The 26,060-nt window shown below is 37.4% G+C and overlaps 1 protein-coding gene across 2 annotated transcripts in view; it reads right to left on the minus strand.

Annotated features, from left to right (window-relative positions):
- The window catches only part of C7 (complement C7), a 52,361-nt gene that overhangs the window by 22,517 nt on the left and 3,784 nt on the right, over positions 1-26,060 (minus strand). For both annotated transcript variants that reach the window (XM_025436229.3, XM_025436230.3), the window contains exons 2-9: positions 25,240-25,292; positions 23,065-23,140; positions 19,150-19,291; positions 16,843-16,990; positions 15,577-15,715; positions 7,841-8,011; positions 5,327-5,570; positions 3,019-3,132 (exon numbers count right to left, since the gene is read on the minus strand). In XM_025436229.3, coding sequence (XP_025292014.1) covers positions 3,019-3,132; positions 5,327-5,570; positions 7,841-8,011; positions 15,577-15,715; positions 16,843-16,990; positions 19,150-19,291; positions 23,065-23,140; positions 25,240-25,292 — 1,087 coding nt within the window. The remainder of the gene's footprint in view (positions 1-3,018; positions 3,133-5,326; positions 5,571-7,840; positions 8,012-15,576; positions 15,716-16,842; positions 16,991-19,149; positions 19,292-23,064; positions 23,141-25,239; positions 25,293-26,060) is intronic.

Below are 26,060 nucleotides of genomic sequence, written 5' to 3' on the forward strand. Positions count from 1 at the left end.
GAAGGCAGCGCTAAACCGCTGAGCCACCCGGGCTGCCCTATTGTTCATATTCTTAATGTTCTTGGTATTATAAGAGCATTATGTTATATAGGAGACTGCCAAGCTTCTTAGAAAATATATGCATATATTTTGGGATGAAGCATCATGAAATTTACTTCCAAATTTTTCAAATAAGATTACAAATATTTTAAATATATAATATTTATGTTATTAGATAATCCAAGTTATAAATATTAAATGTAGATTATATTGCAAAATATCATAATAATCATTACATATAAGAGGTGAGTATATGGGTATTTATTACTATGTTCTTTCTGTGTGTTGGAAAGTTTTCATAATAAAATAAGAAGGGAGTTCTGGAATACTAACAATAAGAAAAAAAAAACTATTAACGGACATACATTAACACGTGCAAAGTGTTCTAAACAGTGAATATTAATTGAATTCTTTTCTTTTTTTTTTAAATTGAATTCTTTTCTGCATTTATGTGCCTTGTATGTTCAGAAATATTTTTGCCTCCATTTGTAATTGATTTTTACACTAGAAATTCCTAACTTGCAGACCAGATTTGGGGTGATTTTCCATTCATTTCTTTTCTTTTTAAGATTTTATTTATTTATTCACAAGAGACACAGAGAGAGAGAGAGGCAGAGACACAGGTAGAGGGAGAAGCAGGCTCCATGCAGGGAGCCTGATGTGGGACTCAATCCCGGGTCTCCAGGATGACGCCCTGGGCCGAAGGCGGCGCTAAACCGCTGAGCCACCCAGGCTGCCCCCATTCATTTCTTTTAACTAAATTTTGCAATTTCATAAAATTTTTCAAATTCAAAACTGTACACATTTATCAGAAATTATTAAAGCTTGACTTTTTTAGTAAATTAGCTGAGTGCTTCCTCATCTTCATTGTTAGCTCTGCCCTTAATATGCAAACAGTCGCCCATAGAAGGCAGTGAATCACAATGTTCAGTTCCTCCACGACCTGAACCAGAACCACGTGGAGTGACTACACATTTCTGAGCTCCAACATCTATGAGAGAACAGCTAGGAGGAAAGCCCTGGAGTCAATATTTTAACAAGTTTCCCCCATAGTCTCGATGTATACTAAAGTTGGAGAAATCACTGCCTTCACTGGCACACCTGTTTATGAATTACAGATCCTAAGAAACCAGTTTTATTTTTTTTTAAAGATTTATTTATTTATGATAGACATAGAGAGACAGACAGAGACAGAGACACAGGAGGAGGGAGAAGCAGGCTCCATGCCCGGAGCCTGATGTGGGACTCGATCCCGGGACTCCAGGATCGCGCCCTGGGCCAAAGGCAGGCGCCAAACTGCTGAGCCACCCAGGGATCCCCAAGAAACCAGTTTTAATTTTATTTTTAAGCCTGTAGCCACTCTCTTCACACCTCAGTGAGCTCCCTGCTCCAGCTGGCCCTCTTCCTCTAGACAATGGACTGGTGTGACAATGAGGACTGTGAAGCCAGATGTCATGCCTTTGAATCTCATGTCTGACCCTTATCAACTGCGATCTTGGGCAACCTTTCTGTGACTCAATGTCCCTGTCTGTATAATGGGAATATGAATAATACCTAACTCTTAGGTCAGAGGAATGTATTGGCTAATTTTTGTAAACCACTTAAAATTGTGTTGGGCACAAAGTAAATGCTACGTGTTAAATACCAAATTACATAAAGTCAGCAAGCAGCCTCCAGTCACGAGCCCAGTTGGTAACTGATGTCTACATCTTCTCAAATCTCCCACTCTCATTTCTATTTCCAGATCACTATATTTCTATCTCTTTCAAAGACCTGTCCTCCTCCTTTGTCATGCCAGTTCCAGGAAGACAGGCATTTTCTCGGGCATGTCACTGCTTGTATCCCAATGCTTAGAACAAATCCCACTGCATACCACAGGCTCCATAAACAACTGATGAAGGAAGTGAATGAGTAAATAAACCTGGTTTCACTCTTCTGTCTCCCTCCTTCCTGCAGTCATCTGCCAGTATCTTGAGAGTCCCTACTTCCTTGGTAAGAACTCTGGCACCTGGATCAGTCAATTCACCTTTGCCCCAATTTCTGCCGTCACCCCAGGACAATTCAAACTCTAGCACCACTCAGTCCATTGCTACCACACTGAGAATCTCTTTATTGTAAGGCAAATATGTTGTAATCACCAAATTCAGTGAAGAGTCTCCGGTCCTTCTCTTACTTAACTTCTCTCTAAGAATTTCTCTCTGTTGACCTCTCCTCCTTTACTTTTAATGTTACTGATTTTTCCAAGCTTTTACTGTTTTTTTCTTTCTTTTTTCCTTTATTTTAAGTAGGCTCCCTACCCAGTGTGGGGCTCAAACTCAATGACCCTGAATTTAAGAGTTGCATGCTATACTGAATGAGCCAAACAGGTAGCTGTTTTCTGGTTCTTATCCTATCAGATTGTCCCTCCTCAGTTCTCTCTTCTTTCTCTAAAACTTCCTTTGTAATCTTTCATTTAATCACTCCCTATATTAAATCCTTTAACAGCATCCCTTGTCATCAGAATGAAATCCAAATTCCTTAACATGGCATCTAGACAGAATTTAAATCAGTTTATTTTTCCAATTCTTTTTTCAATCCCTCAAAGAATAACACATCACCTTCCCCACTCCCTCACCCTCCAGCAGCAGCAGCAGCAGCATGCACCAAAAAAAATGCACTGAGCATCCATGTCAAAATGGAATTGAATCTTCTCCTGCTGGTGTCTTTTTTCTAGGCCTGATTGGCAATGTCATTGTATGGGAGAAAGTTGGTACACACTGAGGACATATTTACAGTGCACAGGATATACCCAGTAAGCTTTCCACTCTGTATAACATCCCACCGCCATGACATATGAGAGAGAGATCAGAGGCAAAAATAACGAGATACATTTAAAAAACAGAACACCTGCTAAAATCTCAAAGGCCCTTAGAGGTCAGGAATTAACCACAAAAGAGGGATAGAGATTAGGCTTTAATGCAAATTTCCCCTCTTATTTACCTGAATCTGATTTTAAGACGTCTTCCAGATCTTTGCATTTGTTCTCTGATGATGCATAAAATAAAAAATTGAACGTTGAGGCAGCACATTCCTTCATATCTACTGAACCAAGACCTGAGGAGAACGTTTTAAAAGTGTTTAATTTCTGCATTTATTAAAGAGCCCTTTTGAAATACAGCCAGGTATGAGAATGGAGATAAGAGGTTATGTCCTACTATTTTGGCTATCTAATCAAGAGCAATATGATAGGGACATTTTCAAGTGCTCTAGAAGGGTCAAGGATCAGAAAAAGGAAAATTTGATTTTTGTTTTTAAACAAAATAATAGATGCATGCATATACCTAGGAATGAAGAAGTGTCATATGTCTGAAACTTACTTTCAAATGCAAATTTTGGTTCCAATCATTTTTGATCAGAGAGGGGAGAAGATTGGGATGATTTCTACATGAAAACAGTGGAAGGAGCAGAAACTGAACACCCCAAAGAGTGATATCTTTGGCGCATTTGATCAGCTACTCAGGCATAAAGCAAATCATTAAAAGTAGACATGCAATGGTCCCCATCCACCTACTGGAAACCTCAAAAGCTGGGTTCTGGTTCTACAATAATTGATTCCTAAAACCCTAGGTCTACTGCCTCAATCTCTCCATTTTAATATCTTTACTGTCTCTGGTTTCCAACATTTCCTTCCCACCACCCATAACCTTAGAATGTAACAATTTCTACTCATTATCAAGTGGAGTTTGGCAATACATTTTTTTAAAAGAAGGATAGGAAATAATAAAGTGTGGAAATATATTTTTCTCATATAATTTTGCTAACTATACTGTAATAAACTCAGTATTTCTTTAAGAACAAGGTTATACTTAAGCAGTTTTGATAATATTTCAATTAGAACTTTTTGGAAGAACAGAAACTGCTCAAGGGTAAAATTTTTACTCAAAAGTTACTTTGACCAATTTGTAAAGCTTTTAAAAATTCTCTCCATTTCTTTTAAGTACTAAGGAAAAAAGGGGGAAGCAGTGAAACTGAGTTTATATCAAGCCACGTGCTGGATTAATTTTCCAAAGAAATACTGCCTTTGTTGTTGCTTTAAAAAACAAAAACAAAATTGTGTTGTACATTCATTTCCATCCAGGGAAGTTAAAAAAGTTCAAATTCTAGTTAAGGCTTATCAGTAAAAAATTAAGCCAAATGGGGAAAAAAATAACCCAATGGACATAGAAAAATATTATAGTTCACCTACAAAGGAAGGTTACGAGATCTCCTCTGAATCTCATGTAATAAGTCTTACCCTCTTCTAAGGCCTGCCTGAATAGAAAGATTCTGAAGAAATGATCAGGAACAGAGAAGGAAGTTTGGACATCGATGTAAGGAAAAAGTTGGGAAGGAGCAGGTTTGACTTGGAATATTAATAAACCAGAGCCAAAGATCTTTGGAGAAAAATATTGGACACTGAGACACCACTCTCTCCCCTCCCACATGGGGACACCTGGTGAGGACTCTCCTCTAATTATGAGATCAAAAAATCATGAACTGAGTGGCATGCACTGATTGTAACAAAAATTGGCAACAATTCTAGCAACAACATAACATAAGAAAAAGTTCAGCTGACTTTGGAACCAATTAGACCTCCTTACAATCTATATGCCCTTGGATGAGTCTCATCGTAACACTGAGTCTCCATTTCTCCATCTGTAAGACCAGAATTGTACTGGCCACCTCACTGGGTAGTAGTGAGGATCATTGCTAATACATCTAACTTACTTGTTGTAAGAAACCCATCCAATAAATTTAAGCTATTATTACAAGAATTAGGTAGTAAACAAACCTGTGATATCCAGAGCAGATTTTTTTTTAAGGAATGTGAGTGATAATGAACAGAGGTAAACAAAATGCTTCTTTAAAACATTTTGACAAAATAAATAAATAAATAAAAAATAATAAAAAATAAAACATTTTGATTTCTGAAATATAATTCTTCATTAACTTTTCCTCAAAGAATATTACTCAAGCTGAGAAATGGAAAAGGTTAAAAAGTATTCCAAAAATCCAATCAATACCCTCTGGAGATAAATGATAATAACTATTTCACATTTCAGGTTACTATCCAAAAGAATAGGCAGGCTTTTCTTAGAGCCTAAAGATTATGAGTAGAATATAATGGATTCTTACCATTTTGGATTCCTTTGCAATTTAATTCTATTTGTCATATTTTAAAGCTCTGGAAGTTCAAGCTAACTACATGCCATTCCCCCCTCTAAAATCCCTACAATGATTGTATTTAATAATTTTTTTAATACTCTACCTCTTTGTTTGAGTTTACGCGAGTCTACATAAAATACAACTTTGTACTCTCCTCCTAGGGACCCAGACTGCAGATAATGTGTCCCATACTGGTCGATTAATCTTCGGTAGGCACTGTAATCATACAGAGGGGGAAGGAGGGAGAGTTCCTTCCAGAACGGTTCAGCAAGGTGTAAAAATTCCGGATTATTATTGACAAACTGAGCCACTTCCACAGTGTTCTGGACAATCAGCAACTGATGATTCTATGGGAAGAAGAAAGTAAAAAGAGTTTTAGGTTGGAGATAAGTTGAATTAGTTCCCTGTCCAGTGTCCTCAACCCAGACTATATGAATTTCTATTTTTGATGCATGATGAGGTCTTTTGTGGGCCCACTCACTTGAGGCAATCTAAGGAATTTTTGGAATCCCAAATAGGAGTAATCTCTGAGTAATAACATGGTAATTTCTTGCATATCTGACTTGAAAATCTCAAAACCAAGTTGTTACACCCTCAACTAGAAAAAGAGAATCAACTTCATTAATTTCACAAATAAGTATATAAAATGGTGTGTCCCTAGGGAGTACACATTGATAGTGACTTATAGGTAAGGTGACCATATAATTTATATCCCTTCCGGAGGTCTCTCACTTCATAATGAGGGTTTTTTTTAATTTATTTTAGTGTAATTAACATACAGTGTTATATTAATTGGACGTGTATAATATAGTGATCCAACACTTCCATACATCACCCAGTGCTCATCACAAGTGCACTTCTTCATCCCCATCACCTATTTCATCCATCCCCCATCTACTTCCCCTCTGGTAATCATCAGTTTGTTCTCTATAATTAAGAGTGTGCTTTTTGGTTTGTCTCTTTTCTGTTGTTGTTGTTCATTCATTTGTATTCTTAGATTCCACATATTAGGGGTGCCTGGGGGGCTCAGTTGGTTAAGAGTCTGTCTTCAGCTGTCTCAGGTTATGACAGGTTACCCTGTCTCCAGGGTCCTAGAGTCAATCCTCACATCCCTCTCCTTCTCCCTCTGCTGTTTCCCCTACGTGTGCTCTTTTGAGCTCTCTGTCAAATAAATGAATAAAATCTTTTTTAAAAATCCCACATATGAGCAAAATCATATGGCATTTGCCTTTCTCTGACTGACTTATTTCACTTAACATTATACTGTCTGGATCCATCCACATTGTTGTTTCATTCTTCTTTCTGGATGAGTAATATTCCATTGTGTAAATTACATCTTCTGTATCCATTTGTCTATCAATAGACATTTGGGCTGCCTCCATAATTTGGCTATTGTAAATAATGCTGCAATAAGCATAGGAGTGCATCTGTCTTTTTGGATTAGTGTCTGTATCCTTTGGGTAAATACCCAGTAGTGGTCACAATGAGGCCTTTGAACACTTCCTAAGCATCTTGTAATGATGTCCAAACAGATGTACTTTATACCAAATCCTCACTTCTGTGAACAATATAGTACAAAGATAATACATCTCCTATCTCCATAGTCAGCTTGTTAGTCATAAAACAAATAAAATCACTATTCCTTTATACCACTTTGCAATTTATTAATCAAGTTACTGACTTCAAAACTGAGGGGGGAAATACAGTTTTTAAATGATGATAAGCTTGAAAAATTCTTCAGCAGTAGATGTACATCAATTAGTACAATCTATCTCAACTGTTCAGGTTGGCCAAGATAAAGGTTTTAGTATCTCAAAACAACAAAGTATCTAAAAATAAATCTTTCAACTTCCTCAGATAAAAATGTTAGTATCTCAAAAGTAATAAAGTATTTTAAAATCTTTTAGTTTCATGCACTTTCTAAGAAAGACTCTAGTATTAGTATTTAGGAAGTACATATTAATTGGATCTTTAAACTGCATATAACATTTATATAACCATGTATAGTAATCATGAATTCAAAATTTTAAAAAATTTTAACTAATAGATTTGAAAGTAATGCTTTTCTAAGAGTTTCAAATAAGAACAAATACTTTAATAAGAAAATAAGGGATCCCTAGGTGGCGCAGCGGTTTGGCGCCTGCCTTTGGCCCGGGGCGCGATCCTGAAGACCCCGGATTGAATCCCACGTCGGGCTCCCGGTGCATGGAGCCTGCTTCTCCCTCTGCCTGTGTCTCTGCCTCTCTCTCTCTCTCTCTCTCTCTCTCTGTGTGACTATCATAAATAAATAAAAATTAAAAAAAAAAAAAAAAAAGGATAGGGGTGCCTGGCTGGCTCAGTCAGCAGAGCATGTGACTCTTAATCTTGGTCCTGAGTTTGAGTTCCACACTGAATATGGAGTCTACTTTAAAAAAAAAAAAAAGAAAGAAAGAAAAAAGAAAAAGTATAAACAAATATATTATCCAAGAGAAGTAACATGATACAATCTTACCTTTTAAAGAAATATATTACATTGTCTCTTTGAAGAAGATAATCCATTTGGTAAGTACACTTTTGTTAATGTTAGAAATATTTAAGCACTAAAATATGAAAAAGTCAACTAATATTTCATACTAACCTTGTTCTCGTGGGTTTTACTGGTATGTGAAATACGATTATATGACGAAGATGATGAAGAACTGAACAAGGAGGATTTCTTCCTAGATGATGTATATTCAGCTGAGGTATGTTTTACATAAGACCAACTACTGTTGTAAAATTCATAATTAAAATCATTATTTATTTTCACCTATAAAGAAAATGAAAAATTTTTCTGTGACCAAATTAAGGCCTTGGATATAACCAAATATCTTTTGCCACAGACCCTTTAACATGGATACTTTCTTCACAGTCTTCTCCAAAAAAAGGCAAAGCTCTTCATTGACACATAATGACTGTGGCCCTCATTACAACCGGAGCCATATGAATACAAGGAATAGAGTCCATTCTATAATTACTCTTTGTTAAGAAGGAGATATGGTATTAATAATGGCAATCCCAAGTGATTCACAGAACACGTTTGTGTACCAACATCCCCCACTTTCTTTTAGTGTCAACTGTTAGCCCAGAAATTAGAAAATCAACAAAATTATACTAACAGAAAACTGAATAGCACTATGGTTCTTGATTTTTCATCTAATAGAAGGGAACAGAGATGCAAATTTTTTTCCTATGATAGATGGCAGAAGAAAAGGCCATCCCAAAAGAATTTTGAAGCAGACAACAGGATAGTCAGATGTGGCTAAGAGAGAAGTGACAGCTCCAGCACTGATGAAAAAGACAATCATTTATTTATCCCTTATTTTGTCCTAGATCAAGTGTCAAAATAAAACGCCCATGGGGGCTAGCAAGTAATATAAATGTTGGAGGCATACAGTGGAAGGCAGGGTGATGAAGTGAACTCACACTGTCGAAAGAGACACCAACATTCAAATCCATCATACAGTTACCATATGTAACCATAAGTTCTAGCATTGACAGATTATATTTTTAAGAAAAGAGAGAAATCTGAATCATGACACAAAAATCTCTAGATTTTTTAAAATCATAGGTAATTAATTTGCTAACAAATGCCAGTCACCATGAAAATAAAGCAAGACATGCAAGATGACTCCCTCTCACAGTTTCTGCTTTGTATAAATAGTCAAATCACTAACCGTCGTTCTGCAAGCATTTGTGTTCTTGGCATATATCCATAACATCTATGTTTGAGATTAATCAAAGTATAAATAAGCACAGGGAACATTAAAATGATGGATATCATACACTTTAAACATACACCTAAAAGGAGTGAAAATGACGGAATATCATGTAGCCATTTTAAATGATGCCTGTGAAGAAAACTATTCATGTTAAATGAGAAAGTAGGTATAAATGTGATAATCCTGTTAATTACAACCATGCAAGTATATTTCCTAGTCAAAAAAGACCAGAAAGAAATTGGCTTGGCTGACTGAGTGGCTCAGTCAGTTGAGCCTCCGACTCTTGCTCTCAACTCGGGTCATTATCTCAGGGTTGTGAATTCAAGCCCCACACTGGGCTCCATGCTGGACACAGAACCTACAGAAGAAGAGGAAAAAGAAGAAGAAGGAGAAGGAGAAGGAGAAGGAGAAGGAGAAGGAGAAGAAGAAGAAGAAAGAAGAAGAAGAAGAAGAAGAAGAAGAAGAAGAAGAAGAAGAAGAAGAAGAAGAAGAAGAAGAAATTCAGCAAAATGCCATACTATATAACTTTTATCACTGCCCATCAAAATTACACATGCACACTAAGAACATGCTGGAAAATAAGAAAAGATAGATTTATTCATATCTTTTGTTAGAGCATTATTTTCATTACATTATGAAACTGGTTTGTTTAAAAGTCAAATGCAAAAATTCAGCTCAAACTGAGATGGAAAATATATGTATTATTATTGACTACAAAGAGGACAATAATGAAAGTGCCATTAGGGCAGCCCTGGTGGCGCAGCAGTTTAGCGCCACCTTCAGCCCTGGGTGTGATCCTGGAGACCCGGGATCAAGTCCCATGGATCAAGTCCCATGTCGGGCTCCCTGCATGGGGCCTGCTCCTTCCTCTGCCTGTGTCTCTGCCTCTGTGTGTGTGTGTGTGTGTGTGTGTGTGTGTATGTGTGTGTCTCATGAATAAATAAATAAAATCTTTAAATAAATAAATAAAAGTGACATTAGAGATTTCTACAGCCACTAGATAGTGTCTCCATCCTATTTGGTTTTAGACACAGAATTTACTTTTTATCTTTCTTAAGAAAGAGAAGCTATCTATCTTCCTTTCACTGCAAAGGGAAAAAAGCCTATTTCTCCTCATCTTCAGATCTGCAGTTCAAACTCTTGATTAATGCAAATAAGCCTCTTTACCTGCTTTAGTTCAGCATTGCCTCACTCTCAGCTACTCTACACAGAGCTACAAGAGTCATCTTTTCCAAGGTAAAATGTGATCTTCTTAAATGCCCCTTAATTAATAGTCTCTCCATCCAACTTACCATACCCCAGACTGATCCTTCCTCTGAAATCACAAATCCAAATGTCCTATACCCTGCCACCTCTCAGTCTTTTGACTTTCATTCTATTATCACCATAGCTATTATTCAACTTCGTAGACACAAGTTTTTCCATTTAGTTTCCCTTCTCTCTCTCTCTCTCTCTCTCAGCACCTTCATTTTTCCACTTCCTTCCTTTCCAGAAAAACTTCATGGTTCATGACTTGAACCAGTCTCTCGCCAATGATCTTAACTCCCTTGCCTTAGATATGCCCAGCCATCATGCTTGTCCTGCAGAATCCCAACCCTGGTTCAATGCTCACAGCCAAGCTGCTCAGCCCTACGATAGAAAAATCACATAACTATATATGGTACCACATCAGTCCACTCATGATTTCCAGTCTCATGAGGACCCTCAATGCAGTGCAGAAGCTTCATATTTCCATTCTCTTTCTCTCTCATTCTCTGCAGTATCTATTTCAAAATCTCTGTACCTACCTCCATCCTCCAATCTTAGAACCACTCCCCTCACTCTCAGAACCTGATCTTCACCTCTTTCTTCACAAACATTCCCATTATCAGACAGAGGTCTCCTAAACTTCTGGCTAACAAATCCACAAACATATTTGCATTTCTTCTACTCCTCTTCTCCACAGGTGTCCCTCCTCTAGCTAAAGCTAATTTCTGTCTCATCTCTATTGCATCCCCTCCCTCTTCTAAAGACGTATTAAATTGATGGCTTATTCCCTCTCCCACAGCTTCAATTGTTCTTTCTCTACTGGCTCATTCCTATCAAACTAATATGTATTCTAACCCCACCTAAGTAAAGCATGTTGCAAGGGCTCTGCAAACACATTTCTTGGGTTCAGATTCCATGTTATCTATTATCTCTATGATTGTGGGTGAATTCTTCAGCATTTTTTGTCTCGGTTTCCTCAACTATAAAATAGAAATGACAGTACCTACATTTTTAGACTAATTATAAAGAAAAGAAGATCTGGAGCACCTAGGTGGCTCAGTTGGTGAAGCATTCAACTCTTGGTTTCAGGTCAGGTCATGATCTCAGGGCATTGGGATCCAGCCCTGTGCTAGGCTACATGCTCAGCGGAAGGTCAGCAAGGAGTCTGCTTCTCCCTCTCCCTTTCCCTCTGCCCCTTCCCCCATTAACATGCGCTCGCTCTCTCACTCTCTCTTTCTCTCAAATAAATAAATATTTATTTAAAAAAGAAAAAAAGAAAAAAGAAAAAAAAGAAGAAAATCCATTTTAAGCACCTGAACAATGAATAGTATATAAAGGGCTCTTCATGTATGTGAGTTATTTCAATCATCATTTAAATTATTCCTGGTTAGCAAGGTAGATTTAAAAATATCAGATATCTAGACTCATACCAACAAAGGAAACAGAGGATCAGATAATTAAGCATTAGTTAGAATTGCCTTTAGAATATGATTTTCTTGGGGCACCTGGGTGACTCAGTTGGTTGAGCAACTGACTCTAGGTTTCAGTACAGGTCATGATCTCAGGGTCATCGGATCCAGCCCCAAGCCTAGCTCTATGATCAGTATGATGTTGCTTGAGATTTTCTCCCTCTCCTGCTGCCCCTCCCCCTGCTCATGCTCTCTCTCTCTTTCTCTCTAAAATAAATAAATAAGTCTTTTTTTTTTTTCAAGAGATAATGTTTGGGGGGGGTTTAAGATTTTATTTATTTATTCATGAGAGACAGATTGAGAGAGAGGCAGAGACATAGGCAGAGGGAGAAGTAGGCTCTCTGCAGGAGCCCAATGTGGGACTCTATCACTGACCTTGGGATCATGCCCTGAGCCAAAGGCAGATGCTCAATCATCCAGGTGTCCCCATAAATAAGTCTTTTTAAAAAGAATGTGATTTTGTTATTTATTTGTTATGCACATAGGCTCTCTTTTCCAAAATATAATGAAGTACATTCAAAACTAAATACAGGAGGATCCAGGAGATAATTCATTTCCTCAACCCTAATCCTTACTCCCATCTGCAACTCATTCCAAGTTGACAATGAACACAACAGTCTCATCAGCCTCCATGCTGAACTAGCAAAGAGGCACCTTCTCTAAGAAACCATGGAGGAAGAATATGCTTATGTGTCCAAGGCTTCCTTGTGGTATGAAAAGTATGAGGAAAAAAAGAAAAAGAAAAGTATGAGGGAACAATGTGCACGGTATCAAAGAAAGTGGCTTAGTCATCAAGAAACCAGGTTTGCCCCGGATAAACTACAATGTTAATAATGAAACGGAGATTATAAGATGTTTTGTTTTTATTTGTTAATATTTCTGTTCCAACAAGCCAAAAGTAATTTTCCACTCAGAAGTAGCTGAATACCCACTGGTCTCGGGTCTATGTGAGCTGCAGAGAGCATTTACCACCCCCATCTACACACTGGGTTAGCACTTCAGTGACTGACTCATTGCCTATTGCTTCCACCTCACTTCCCTCAGGCTGGATTCTCAAAACATCTCTATTCTTCACTCAATAACAGGTTATAATTTTCCTTTACCTCTGACAAACACCTTCAAACTCAAGGACTGGAAAGGCATTTCAGATGTCAATCCAAAAACCAAGCCATGCTGAAGGAAATGAATGTCAGGATTGTGCTATTATTAAATTATTTCTCTTCTTCAGAAGCTGCAGACTTCCAGCATGTCTACCTTCCAACTATGTCAGAAATTCTCTCATTATTTTCTCTGCTCTGTAACTCTCTAAATTTGACCCAAAAAAGTATATATGCAATTATCCCTCTTATAATTATGAAAGAATTATCACCACATCCTCCTAGTAATAGAGGGGAAAAAACTTTCTACATATGCCTATGTTACATTCTCCCTTCTGGCCAACAGTTAAATTACAATACATATCATCCACCATGTAGAATTTAGAGTTGAGAAAGCCATTAAATACAAGATATTGGGAGAGTAAAATATACTAGAAAAAGGAAGGGCTCTGAAATATGGCAGATTGGATCCAAGCTCTGCTACTTATTAATTTGGTGGTTTAGAGCAAGTCAGCTGAAGTCCTCTGAGCCTCAACTTCTACATATATAAAATAGTAAAATACCACTTACCTTCCAAAGATGTTATAAAGATTAAACATACACAAATTGCCTAAAACAGTACAGATGCCACAGTAGGTATTCAAAAACTGGCAGCTACCTTTTTTTTTCAGATCAGTTTCATTTTCCATTTCCATGATACAATAATTCCTTTATTCTAAACATTTATTTAATTTGGGGTGCCTCCGTGGCTTAGTCAGTTAAGCATCTGCCTTCAGCTCAGGTCATAATCTCAGGGTTCTGGGATCCTGGGATTGAGCCTTGCATTGGGCTCCCTGCTCAGTGAGGAGTCTATGTCTCCCTCTCCCTCTTCTCCCTCTCCTCTTCCCCCTTACTCATGCACGCGCATGCATGCACTCTCTTTCTCTCTCAAATAAATAATGTATTTATTTATTTCAGAGAGAGAGTGACAGGGAAAGGCAGAGGGAGGGAAAGAACCTCAAGCAGACCCCCCTGCTGAACACAGAGCCCAGGGCTCCATCTCACAACCCATGAGATCATGACCTGAGTTGAAATTAAGAGTCGGTCTTTTAACTGATTGAGCCACCCAGGTGCCCCTATGATGCAGTAATTCTTAAATGTAACTTATTCTCTTGTAAGTCAGAAGAGGATGCTGTTTATAATCAAAACTGCATTCTGAAGAGGGTTAATTTTGGTAAACAAAAGCCCTTCTGTCTGAACATCCAAATAGTTTTGATTTACAAAATTGGAGACAATAGATAAGAAGTACTGAACTGGAGATTTTCGGAATTCTGGAAAGAAGTGAGGAAGGGAGTGAAAGAAGAGGTCTTGAAAGAAGAGAACAAAAAAAAAAAAAAAGAAAGAAGAGAACAAGAGACCAAAATGTGATGAGAACAGAAGCTTTGATTTGTTGAGGTTCTAGAAGGACAGATGTTTTAAAATGGAGATGTCAAAATGTTTTTGTTGAGGTTCTAGAAGGACAGATGTTTTAAAATGGAGATGTCAAAATGTTTTTGTTGAATGTGTTAGTATGACTACAACAAGAAATTTCTCCTCTATATTCCCTTCAAATGTTTAGGATTCTCCCCCTTAAGCCATAACTCTATCTGTGTGAGTGGATTTTGTGTGGAAATCATGGAAATCATGGAATCGGTGAGTATGACAGAAACAGCTTGCAAGAAGAAACCTGGAACAGAAACCCTGAGACTCTAAGCAAAATGGAAAATTCTGGCAATACAGACGTTGACAAGGATATGGAGCACAGGCCCCGCATTCCACACTGCTGACAGGGTCTAAATTGATGACACAAACATTTTGGAAACTTTACTGAGTAGAGTGCAACCTGTACATAACCTGCAAGGCAGCAATTCAAGCACCAGGTGTATGCCCTAGAGAAACTCTAGATCATTTGCATGGAACTCATGCACAAGAATGTGCAAGGCATTTTCATAAGAAAAAAAATTGGAACCAGCAATAAAAATGTCATCTACATCAACATTAATAAATTTAAAAACCATAATTTTGAATGAAAAAAATTCATAGAAGAATAAGTAGGATTTACTTATAAAAATGGCCAAAAAAAAAAAAAAAAAAGGCAGGCAAAACTAAATCACAAATTTTTATTCAGGGACAAAGACATATGAGATAAACATATACAGAAAAACAAAGAAGTGATTAATACAAAACAGAAGCTAGTGGTTGTCTGGGGAACAAGAGTGGGGAGGATGTGACCAGTGAGAGGTAGATGAGAACCGCTAAGTCGGTCATTGGCAATATTCTATTTCTTAAGGTGGTTGGTGGACATAGATGAGTATTTGTTGTATAGTTTCCCTCAAACTGTATGTTTATGTTATTCATACCCTTTCACAATTTAAAAATGAAATCTTTCACAATTTAAAAATAAAAGCATTTTTAAGTGACACTGACACTTTGGCAGTGGTAAAGAGATTAGCACAACCAGTCATGACCAGGGCCTTGAGTTTATGACACCCATACAGGAACAGACCATCTAGTTTGGGGCCCATATGGTCCATGGACTTGAAAATGAGGTAAAACAATACTTCCACCTAAATGAGACAAATTAAAAGTATCACTGCCCTGAATCCCAGAGTTAAAGATATGTATCATTTTTAAGCCCATATAAAACATTCGTAAGAACTGACCAAATATTAGGCCACAAATAAATTCTCAACAAATACCAAAAAATCAGTATCACATAAGTAATGATCTCCGGCAATAATTCACAGATTAAAAATAAATTAAATCAATGAAATTAAGTACCTGGAATGTATAGGAAAGGATATTTCCACTCAGTCTATAGAAAAAATTTCCATCCCCACTAAATACTTTTCTGCATTGACCACCAAAACTTTTAGTGTTGATGACTTTGTTCTTAAACTGGCCAGTGAGTTCATTGTAACTATTTAAAAAAAAGAAGAAGAAGGAGGAAGGAAGGAAGGAAGAAAAGACGGTTACAAACCAGAAATAGTGCTTGCTGAAAAAAGAATTCTAGAAAATCTTGAAATATATTACAGTTAAGCATCTCTTCAAGAAAGTTCAAATAAAGAGAACAGTATCCTAAAGCACACCATACATTATTCAGCCTCCCCTGGGTAGTATAATAGGGAAAACTAATTGCTGGGGAAATCCAACATCCCTTTAGCCTAAGAACATGTTTGGTAAACACACAGCCCTTTTGTATCTAATGGCAACAGCTGGTTTTTAGTTGAATCTATAGATAAACCAGTGCAATTAAGATTACTCTTGAGGAGAAGGAAATTTGTATGACAAATTTCAACTAAATTGCTTCTTAGCTTACTGAATGGTAATACTCTTGAGTAATTTTACCATTTCTCTGCTAATAAAATTGAAAATATTATAGAAAAGGCACCTCAAACTACCACTCTAAAACAAATTATTTTAAAGCCTTGATATCTCAACTTGGATCTGACCCTTAAACGTTTTTCAGAATTCTTTTTGAAAGGACAAAATGGGATTGTCCCAACTTCACCTGAAAATGAAAGTTTCCAGCTGGTTTAGACAATTATTTTTCAAGCCTAAATATTCCAACACACCACCTTCTCTCTTCTTTCTGTGTTCATACTCTATTACCTCTTCATTCTCTCCCTTTCCATAAGATGACCAACTATCTAGGTTTTCCCAGGTCTGAGGGGTGTTCCTGAACATATGACTTCCAGTGTTAAAAGCAGGACAGTCCAGGGACAATTGGACACTCCACATTTACCAGATATATTTTCAGGTATACAGTTATGAATTAAAAGTGCTCGCACACCTAGCTGGCTCAGTTGGGAGACTCTTGATCTTGGGGTTGTGAGTTCAAGCACTTACATTAGGGGTAGAGATTACTTAAATAAATAAAACTTTTTAAAAAATGGTTTTAAATGTTTCAGGGTATAGCAAAGAGTTCTGAGCCAAAGGCTTAGCTATTATGACTTGTTATTATACTTACCAAACCATAAAATAAAACAAAACCAAATGAAAAGCTATAACCCATCAATATGCACAGGAAGCTGCCCAGTACCTTACCCATTTCCAGTAAGTTCTATGTTGGGAGGAGGTTGATCAAGGTCACAGGAAGGTCTACTTTCTGAGTCCTCACATTTGTCTTCATCAGCACTATCCTCTTCACAGTCAGAATCCCCATTGCAAACCAAAGATTTGCTGATGCACTGGCCTGTACAGAAGATAAGCCCCCACAAAAAATAACAGAGGAAGAAGGGAAAAACTACTTGGGATCAAAAAGATTTTGCCTCTAGGGCACCCGGGCAGCTCACTCAGTTGAGCTTCCAACTCTTGGTTTTGGGCCAGGTTTGATCTCAGGGTCATGATTTGGAGCCTGGTATGGGGCTCCATGTTCAGCAGGGAGTCTGCTTGAAGATTCTCTCCCTTTCCCTCTGCCTCTCCCCCTGCTCCTGCTCACTCACTCTAAAATAAATAAATAAATCTTAAAAAAAAAAAAAAAAGATTTTGCCTCTGACCCCAACACTGCACTAATATTCTAAAGTGATTTTGAGATCAATCCTCAAGATGTCCAGGAAAGGACTGGTGATTATTTTGGTCCTCATAACACACAAAATTGATTCTGATCTCAGCTAGAAACAAAATGGAAAATAAAAACTGAATTCAAATTCCAGGCTCTAACCCATAATCAAGCTGTTTGTCTGAGTCTTCCCAAAATCAAAAGGTGCCAACCACTGGGAAGACAGATTGACATCCTGCCCTTCAACTTTCAGCTTATTTTTTGTAATTACTGACCAAGATGGCAAGGCTCTGTTTGTTTGTTTTTTGGTGATTTGATGTATAAGCTTTTGAGAACATGGAAACTGGGTCAAAAGGTTAAAACCCAACATTTCTGTGCAAGGCACTCTTCCAGATGTTAGAGTACAAATATAAATACAAATGGTAAGCTGGGATTTTCATGTACTTTACAATCTAGTAGGATTTTCATGTACTTTACAATCTAGTAGGACTATAAAGACTTAGATCATTATAGACATAGATCCCACTATGTAATTGTTATGGTAGATGTACATCCCAGGCACCAAGGAGGCACTGAAGGGTACTAAATGATCTAACCCTTGCCTACCTCCCCAGCATCATCTCCAGCTATTCTCCTAGCAGCTTCCTGTGCCCTCATCACACCTACATGAATAAAAGGCCAGGCTTTCTGTCATCTCCTCTGACCTTGCACTTATAGTTCTCTCAGCCTAGAAGGATTTCTGTACCTGTCACGTACTTGTCCTTCAAGAATCAAATTAAACATTATTTTTTTCTTAGAAATCATCCCTATACCACAGGCTGTAATGCATGTCCTTCGTATACATCCTCATGGTATGCATTACACACAACTCTTCTGATGGTATTTCATGCACCCCAGTGTGGTCTCACTCAATCCAATGCAACTAACATTTGTTGAGAGTCTGCTATGTACCAGGTACTTCAGATGCAAAAATTAAAGGACTATTATCCATATCCTCAAGGAGTTCACAAGAGAGATAACCAGGTCAACAAATACTCCAGATTACAGATGGTATGATGTACATGGGGAACACAGAGCAGTGACTTGTTAATTATCTCTATCAGTTGAGGAACTAAGGAATGCTTCTTAAAAGAGGAGTCATCTGATTTGGGTTTTGAAAGTAAAATAGGGGTTCCACAGGTATTGTAGAGGGGACAGAGAGTGGGGGATTATTTATGTACTATTCTGTCTGTAAATTTTAATATTTTTGAAGGAAGAGGCTATGTGTTCATTTATATATCCACAATCCTTACCACTATTTCTGGACCATATTAAGAATAATAAATATTTGCCAAAGGTTGTTGAATTAATCTGACTACACAAATGCTACATAAACAATAGGTCAAATAATAGTGCCAAAACTTGAAATTATGTTTCAATCACCCTGTACATAGGAGTGATCTGTATTGCTTCTTAACTAGATAATTAGAGTTACTTTTCTGGTAAACATAATAATAACTTGGGCAGTAACATTGTTTTTGCCCAATCTTGATATACCAGACTCTCACATCTTCAACAAAAATACAATGTCAAAAAAAAAAAAAAAAAAAAAACAATGTCAAGAACTGTTTGGGTCTGTCAATAGCCATATTTCCTTTCAAAGAAGCAAAGAGTATCTCCGCCTTTATTACCAGATGAAATAATGATATTGCATTTGAAATAATGATAGCTGAGTGTGTAATAAGCCAATAAAATTAATTTTATGTCAATATAAATTCAGCAAACCTGAACAAATAAATACTGAGCAGGTTAATCAAATAACATTTTGAATTTACACTCTGCATGGAGTTTCCAAACCTATGGAAAACAAATACCTGAGAAACACCTGAAACGCTCTCCACATCCCTCTTCTGTCGGACATCCTCGTGTAGGTTCACACGGTTGTGTTTCAAATGCACTTCCAACACAAGGATGGCCGCCATACTGCCCATAAACAGCAACTGACCTCCTGTGAGTCTAAACACAAAACAGATTGTGCTTTTTAATATCTCCTTTCCTTTATCTGAGAAACAAAATCTGAGAGAAATTAATACAATTGAAGAAACATTGTTCAGGAAATTGTTCTGGTGCACAGATGTAAAACTTCCCAAATCAATAAACCCACAGACCTACTTGTCCTTGAGTACAATGACTCTTGGATTACTATTTATGAAGCACTCCCAGCCATATATTTATTTATTCTCAGGGTTGAGTGTAAAAAAAAAAAAAAAATCAGTGAATCTTTAAGAAAGTAACTTGAAAGAGTTCTCTGGGTAGACATATAAGCAAATAAGTTGATATAGATGATTAATGTTTTTGCTCAAGCTATGTGCCAGGAGCTAACTAGAAGGGTGACACAAATTTTGCCAGAGGGAGAGAAGGATCTTGGGAACCAGGGCTAAGGAGAAGTAAAGTTAGAACAACCTTTGGAAAAGTGGTGGAATTGATTTTAGTTGGATGTTAAGCCTTCTTCAGGAAGGCAAGGCAAGGCAAAGCAAAACAATCTAGAGAGAGTTATATGTGAACATGGAAGTCAGATTTTCAGTACAGAAATCTTGGTAGTCCAAAGGTGAAGCTACCTCTGCAATGGAATTCTACTAGATAATCAAAATCATTGGCCTCTGAAATGGGAAATACGCCAAAGGCAAATCTCTGGGAGACAAAGTATGGGAAAATAGAGGAAATCATCAAGCCAACTAAGAAGCAACTAATTCGTCATAAAAGTCACTTAATCAGTGTGAAGGCATGTATTTAATATTTAAACAAAAAGAAAGGTCCACAAAACCCTGTCCCTCCCCAACAGCAATCAGATACATCATACAAGCCTCTTCCTATACTCACCTTTTCCCTATTAAAAAAAAATAACAGAATCTGGCATTCCAGAGAATTTTAATGGCAAAGACTAATGGGGAAGACAGGATATACAAACTGATGTGGGGCCAGGAGTGGAATGGTCAAGAAATAATTCCTGAGATGTTGGTGCTTATATCCTTAGTGCTCAAGGGAGAGGGGATGTGCAGAGTATCAGATCATAAATGTGTTTCTACTTATAAAACCATTTTGCAGGATTTCTCTGGTGCTTATCATTGGGTTCCTTATTAACTATCAGTGAGATGAACAGGCAGTCATGAGACCCCTTAAGAATGTAGCAACCAGAGGCACCCACGTGGCTCAGTTGGTTAAGTGTCTGCCTTCAGCTCAGGTCATGATCCCAGAGTCCTGGGATTGAGCTCCGCATCGGACTCCCTGCTCAGCTGAGAGTCTGCTTCTCTGTCTCCCTCTGTCTGCCTCTCCTCTTGCTTGTGCTCTCTCTCAAATAAATAAATAAAATCTTAAAAAAAAAAAAAAAAAAGAGAGAGAGAGAGAGAGAGAGATTGTAGCAACCAGCACATATTTGATCCTTATGGGAATTCTGCAGGCCATAGGTCAGCCTTCTGGGCTAAACGTGAAGACATTTCTACTTCTTTCCCTTTATCACAAACCAAGGTTGAATCTCCTCACCCATCCTAAACCAGGTTAGAGATGGAGATTCTTTCAGACAAAGGGTCGCAGTATTGCAATTTGCTCTTTGAGCAGTTTTGTGTCAGCCTGGGCCTGACACCGGCACCTTCTATTAGATCTAAGCAGAGATGCCATGGAGGAATATGACTGGGGAATGGAACACAGTACAGTTCCTTAATAAGTTTTTAGTTTCTGTATTTAATTGTTGAAGATCTCTCTTATGTGTCTTATTAAATTATCCTTTTGTGAAGTTCCAAAGCACAGATTGTGTTGTCTAAATAATGTTTCCCTCTCTCTGTATATGAGGATCACTTTGATGGCTGCCCACTGTGGACAGTCTCATTCTCACTTGACAAATTCTGATCTTATGACCCTATTTTCATTTTCACTTGTCTCTTTCTGGGTGAAAATTTTGTTATTATAATCTAGGGATGTAATCATTGCATGATGACCTTCTCGCAAAGAAAAAATTATTAATATGGCAAATACCTTCCATCTCTTTATTTTTAAATTATAAAAAGTTTTCCTTATTTGGTGCTTCACTTTTGCCTTGTTATTCAAGTACCCATTTGCCTATAATCAGAGTAGTCATCTCTTTGCCCAAAGCCAAATTCTACATTTGTGTAACTTGTTTTGTAAATATAACTCATGTAGGTACTAAATTAATGCTTGACGAAAATGATGATTATGATGATGCTTCAAAACAGAAATTATCTTCTGTAATATGGTTCTGTTATTTTAATAATTAAAAAGTGATTTTTAAATACACATTTTTATTCAAGCTGAACCACCTTTAAAATATTCTGCAAATACAGAATCATGTTGTGTACCTGAAACTAAAATAATGTCATATGTTAATTATATTTCAATAAAAACATATTTAATCATTCAAATGTTTAGAACCTTTAAAACAAACATTATATTTTTGGAATTTATCCTGAGAAAATTATTAGAACAGAGGACAGATTTCTTTTTTTTTATTTTTTAATATTTTATTTATTTTTTCATGAGAAACACACACACACACACACACACACACACAGAAAAAGAGAGAGGCAGAGACACAGGCAGAGGGAGAAGCAGGTTCCATGCAGGGAGCCCGATGTGGGACTCCATCCTGCTTCTCCGAGATGACGCCCTGAGCCAAAGGCAGACACTCAACTGCTGAGCCACCCAGGTGAGAGGACAGATTTCTATGTACAAAAATGTTCACTAAAGTTTTATTTATAATAATGAAAATGTAGATAACCTAAATCTCAAACAACAGGAAAGTGGATAAATAAGACTGATATACTCATATAATGGAAAATAATACAGCTGTTAAAATTCATGCCAAAAGTATAACTTTAAAACAGTAGAGTTGTGGGAGCCTACATGGCTCAGTCAGTTAAGAGTCTGCCTTTGGCTCAGGTCATGATCAAGTCCTACATCAGGCTCTCTTCTCAGCAGGGCTCTGCTTCTATCGTTCTATCCTTCTATCCTTCCCCCTGCTCTATCTTTCTCTCATGCTCTGTGTTTCAAATAAATAAGTAAAATCTTAAAAATAAAAAAATAAATAAAATAGTAGAGGGGTGCCCAAGTGTCTCAGCTGCTTAATTAAGCACCTGGCTCTTGATCTTAGCTCAGGTCTTGATATCAGAGTCGTGAGTTCAAGCCCCATGTTGGGCTCCATGCTGGGTGTGGAGACTAGTTTTAAAAAAATGGAATATAGGGTACCTGCCTGGGTCAGTCAGTGGAGCATGCAACTCTTGATCTGAGGTTTGTAGGTTCAAGGCCCATTATGGGCGTAGAGATTACTTAAAAGCAAAATCTTTTTTAAAAAAGTGCAAAATGTTTCACTTTTCATGGTCATTCAGTATTCCTTAGGTAAAACAAAGCAGCTATGTTGTACTTGTTAGTGCTTGTTTTAAAATAACAAGAAAAGTTGAACCCAATAAGTATAAAACAGATTTTGAATTACCTACTAACTTCATTTCATGCTCTTCAATTTCTCTAATAGTTAAATAGTGAATTGCTTTATTCTATGTATATTTCTAGGCTCAAATGTAAGATTTAGAAAAGTCCTGCAAGAAAAATAAGAATGCAGAAATTACTTTATTACATTATTATTAAAGTCATACTTTTCTCCCTTTAAAATTACTAAATATATTTTTAAGAAACAAAAAAATAACATGCCAAAATATCATTTGTCCATATGTAAGCTATTTCTGCATATAAACAATAAATACAAATTTTTTGTATGGTCCTACCTGAGTCTTGGTACACCCGTTGCATTCTGACCATGGGGCATAGGTATCCCACTGGCAATTGACTGGAGAGGCAGCTCTGTCAAATTGTTATAAATCAGGTAGAAAGATAAGAGAGGAGGACACAAAAAATAGTCAAAATTAATTCAAAAAAATTGCTTCACAATTTTTTAGGAGGCACCAAAAGCATCCCAAGATACTTAAAAATATAAGTGGAAGGGACCAACTTTTGTAGAGATTAACATTTATTAAGCATCTATAAGGTACTAGACACTATTTAGACACCCGAGCTGTAGACCCAATAAGAGATGGGTCACTGACTATTGATAGAGTAGAGGACAAAAATGAAGATATATAATCATAATACAATAATACAAACACAATCCATAATATATCTAATTTGAACAATTTCTTTTTTTTAAAATTTTTTTTTTTAATTTATTTATGATAGGCACACAGTGAGAGAGAGAGAGGCAGAGACACAGGCAGAGGGAGAAGCAGGCTCCATGCACCGGGAGCCCGACGTGGGATTCGATCCCGGGTCTCCAGGATCGCGCCCTGGGTCAAAGGCAGGCGCCAAACCGCTGCGCCACCCAGGGATCCCTAATTTGAACAATTTCTTGACAGAAATGTGTACAGTATAATATGTTGTGAAAATAAAGATAACTGAGTGTTCACATTTGGGAGGGTAGGTGAGAACATATCGGAGGAAGTATTCAGGCATTTGAAAAGATTCTGAATAATGAATTAAAGAACTATACAGAAACTCTTAACTAGAAGACAAAAAGCTCTAAAAAGACCTTATGAGAAGTGAGAAACTAAAAACTGGCAAAGACTAGAGGGACAGAAATTTATTTCTAAATGCTCCCCCTGTTCATTTAGGCTAATTCTCAAGAACACACCCAAGTAGGGTCAATTTGAGCTTAAACAACTCTGCTCCATCAAAATACATGAAAAATGGAGAGTGGATTCTCATGTGATACTTAACTCCAGCTCTGTCAAGAAGATCACATGGCTAAGCCCTAAAGGATGCCTCACCTAAAAGCACATTTTACAAGGGGTAAAGGAACTCAGACTCCTGATGTCTCAATTTCAAGCACATTCCTAGCCTTGGAGACACCTGGAGTCAAGGTGATATGTGCTTATCTTAAGCCTGTGAGATGACGCTGAAAGTAAGGGGTCCCATCTGTAGCATGTGTGCCTCACAGGCTTTCATGGAGCCAACCCTGCTAGTCTTCATCTTGACATGGCACCAACGATCCAAATGCCTCAGTGTTTTTGACCCTTAAACAATCTGAACTTGCTATTTTCCTGTGTTGTATCCCAGGGACAGGCAGAGGCCTTCCCACACACACCAAGGTTTAGGAAGGGAAGCTAGCTTGGCCTTCTCCCTTCTGTTCTCCCATAATACCCCATGCAGACCTTTCCCAGAGCCCTTAGCACATCTGTAGTGAAACCAACTCTTTCAAGATCTGATTCACCCAATGGACTCTCAGTACCGTTTTGATCCTCTTTATGTCCCCTGTCACTACCACAGGTCCTGACACATATTCTGATAGCTTGATAAAGTGAACTGACCCGGTCCTATCCCATCAAACTGACAGTGAAAGCACAAGACCATGGGTAGATGTTGGCTTTTTTTCAGGTCTCAATAGTCAATAAACCTAATTTCTTAAAAAAAAAAGAAAGCTCTCAACCAGATGGGAGCTACCCTTGTAGGAGCATAGCATAAGGTATAGACTTGTCAAATCACTATGTTGTATACCTGAAACCAAGATAACATTGTGTATCAACTATATTTCAATTAAGGAAAAAAGAAAAAAACCTCTCAACCTTTAAAATCCAAAGAATGTTTTGCAATGAGAACATTTAAAGATCAAATTGTATTCTAAGTTGTGTCGATTCTAAGGTTGGTGCAGGTAAAATCATGGTACTGGGACAAGAAGAAAACCCTGAGGTATTTTTAGTCTTCACGTTCCTTCCTTATAAGGAATAAAATAGAATAAGAATAAGGATAAAACAAGCTTTTCCTATCATTGCCTTTTTTCAAAATATGGAAAGATAAAGTATTGAAGGAATAAAGTTGTTCAGACTGCAATGTAAAAATCAGGCCATACTAAAGAACTTTCTAAAAATAAAAAAATTAATGATTTCCAACACAATCCAAAACATTCTCACCTTGAAAAAATTTGGAAATCTGTAAATCCCACCAAGATGAACAAAGTTATTACCTGAGGGGAAGGGAATAAAGCGTTACTTTAAGTTTGCATTTCTTTAATGAGTTGAAAGTGAATACATTTGTACAAGTTAAGATTTGTGAGTTGGGAATATAAGGAAGAAAAGTACCATGGACAAGTCTCAACTCTGCTTATCCTTTAAACTTCCATTTTAAATAAAAGTTTAATACAGTTCTGTTGAGCTCACCTCCTGTTCATTTCTGTAAAGACAACTCGGGGCCTGGGAATATCATGGCCAAACGAACAGAAAATTTAACCCATTAGTACATTTCTTTAGGGATCTTTTAATTCCTTTCTCCACTCCTTCGCTCTAACTTCCACACTCATAAGGACACCCAGATAGGACGAAGCCTAGAAGACAGACCAGCCAAGAGTAAGGAGTTAAAAGGGAAATAAGCTTCATAAATGAAGAGTCAACCCAAAGTTAAAGCACATCCCTAGCCAGAGGGGCGGTGAGGCTCTCCAGGCCCCTTAGTTCTGCAGGTGGCTCGGGTTTAAAACACCTCTGAGGCCTTCTGTAATCGTCTCTACATGAAAGCACCAGCCTAAATATTGAGGATCTGACAGGTCACAAAATTGTATGTAAAATGGGGTTACATTTTGTTTGAAAAATCAAACATGTATTAAAAACAAATCTAGAGGGTCACCTGCGTGGCTCAGTGGTTGTGTGTCTGCCTTCGGCTCAGGTCATGATCCCAGGGTCCTGGGATGGAGTCCCACATCGGCCTCCCCCTCAGGGAGCTGCCTCTCCCTCTGCCTGTG

The sequence above is a fragment of the Canis lupus genome, chromosome 4 (genome assembly GCF_003254725.2).
Source record: "Canis lupus dingo isolate Sandy chromosome 4, ASM325472v2, whole genome shotgun sequence".
NCBI classification, from domain to species: domain Eukaryota; kingdom Metazoa; phylum Chordata; class Mammalia; order Carnivora; family Canidae; genus Canis; species Canis lupus.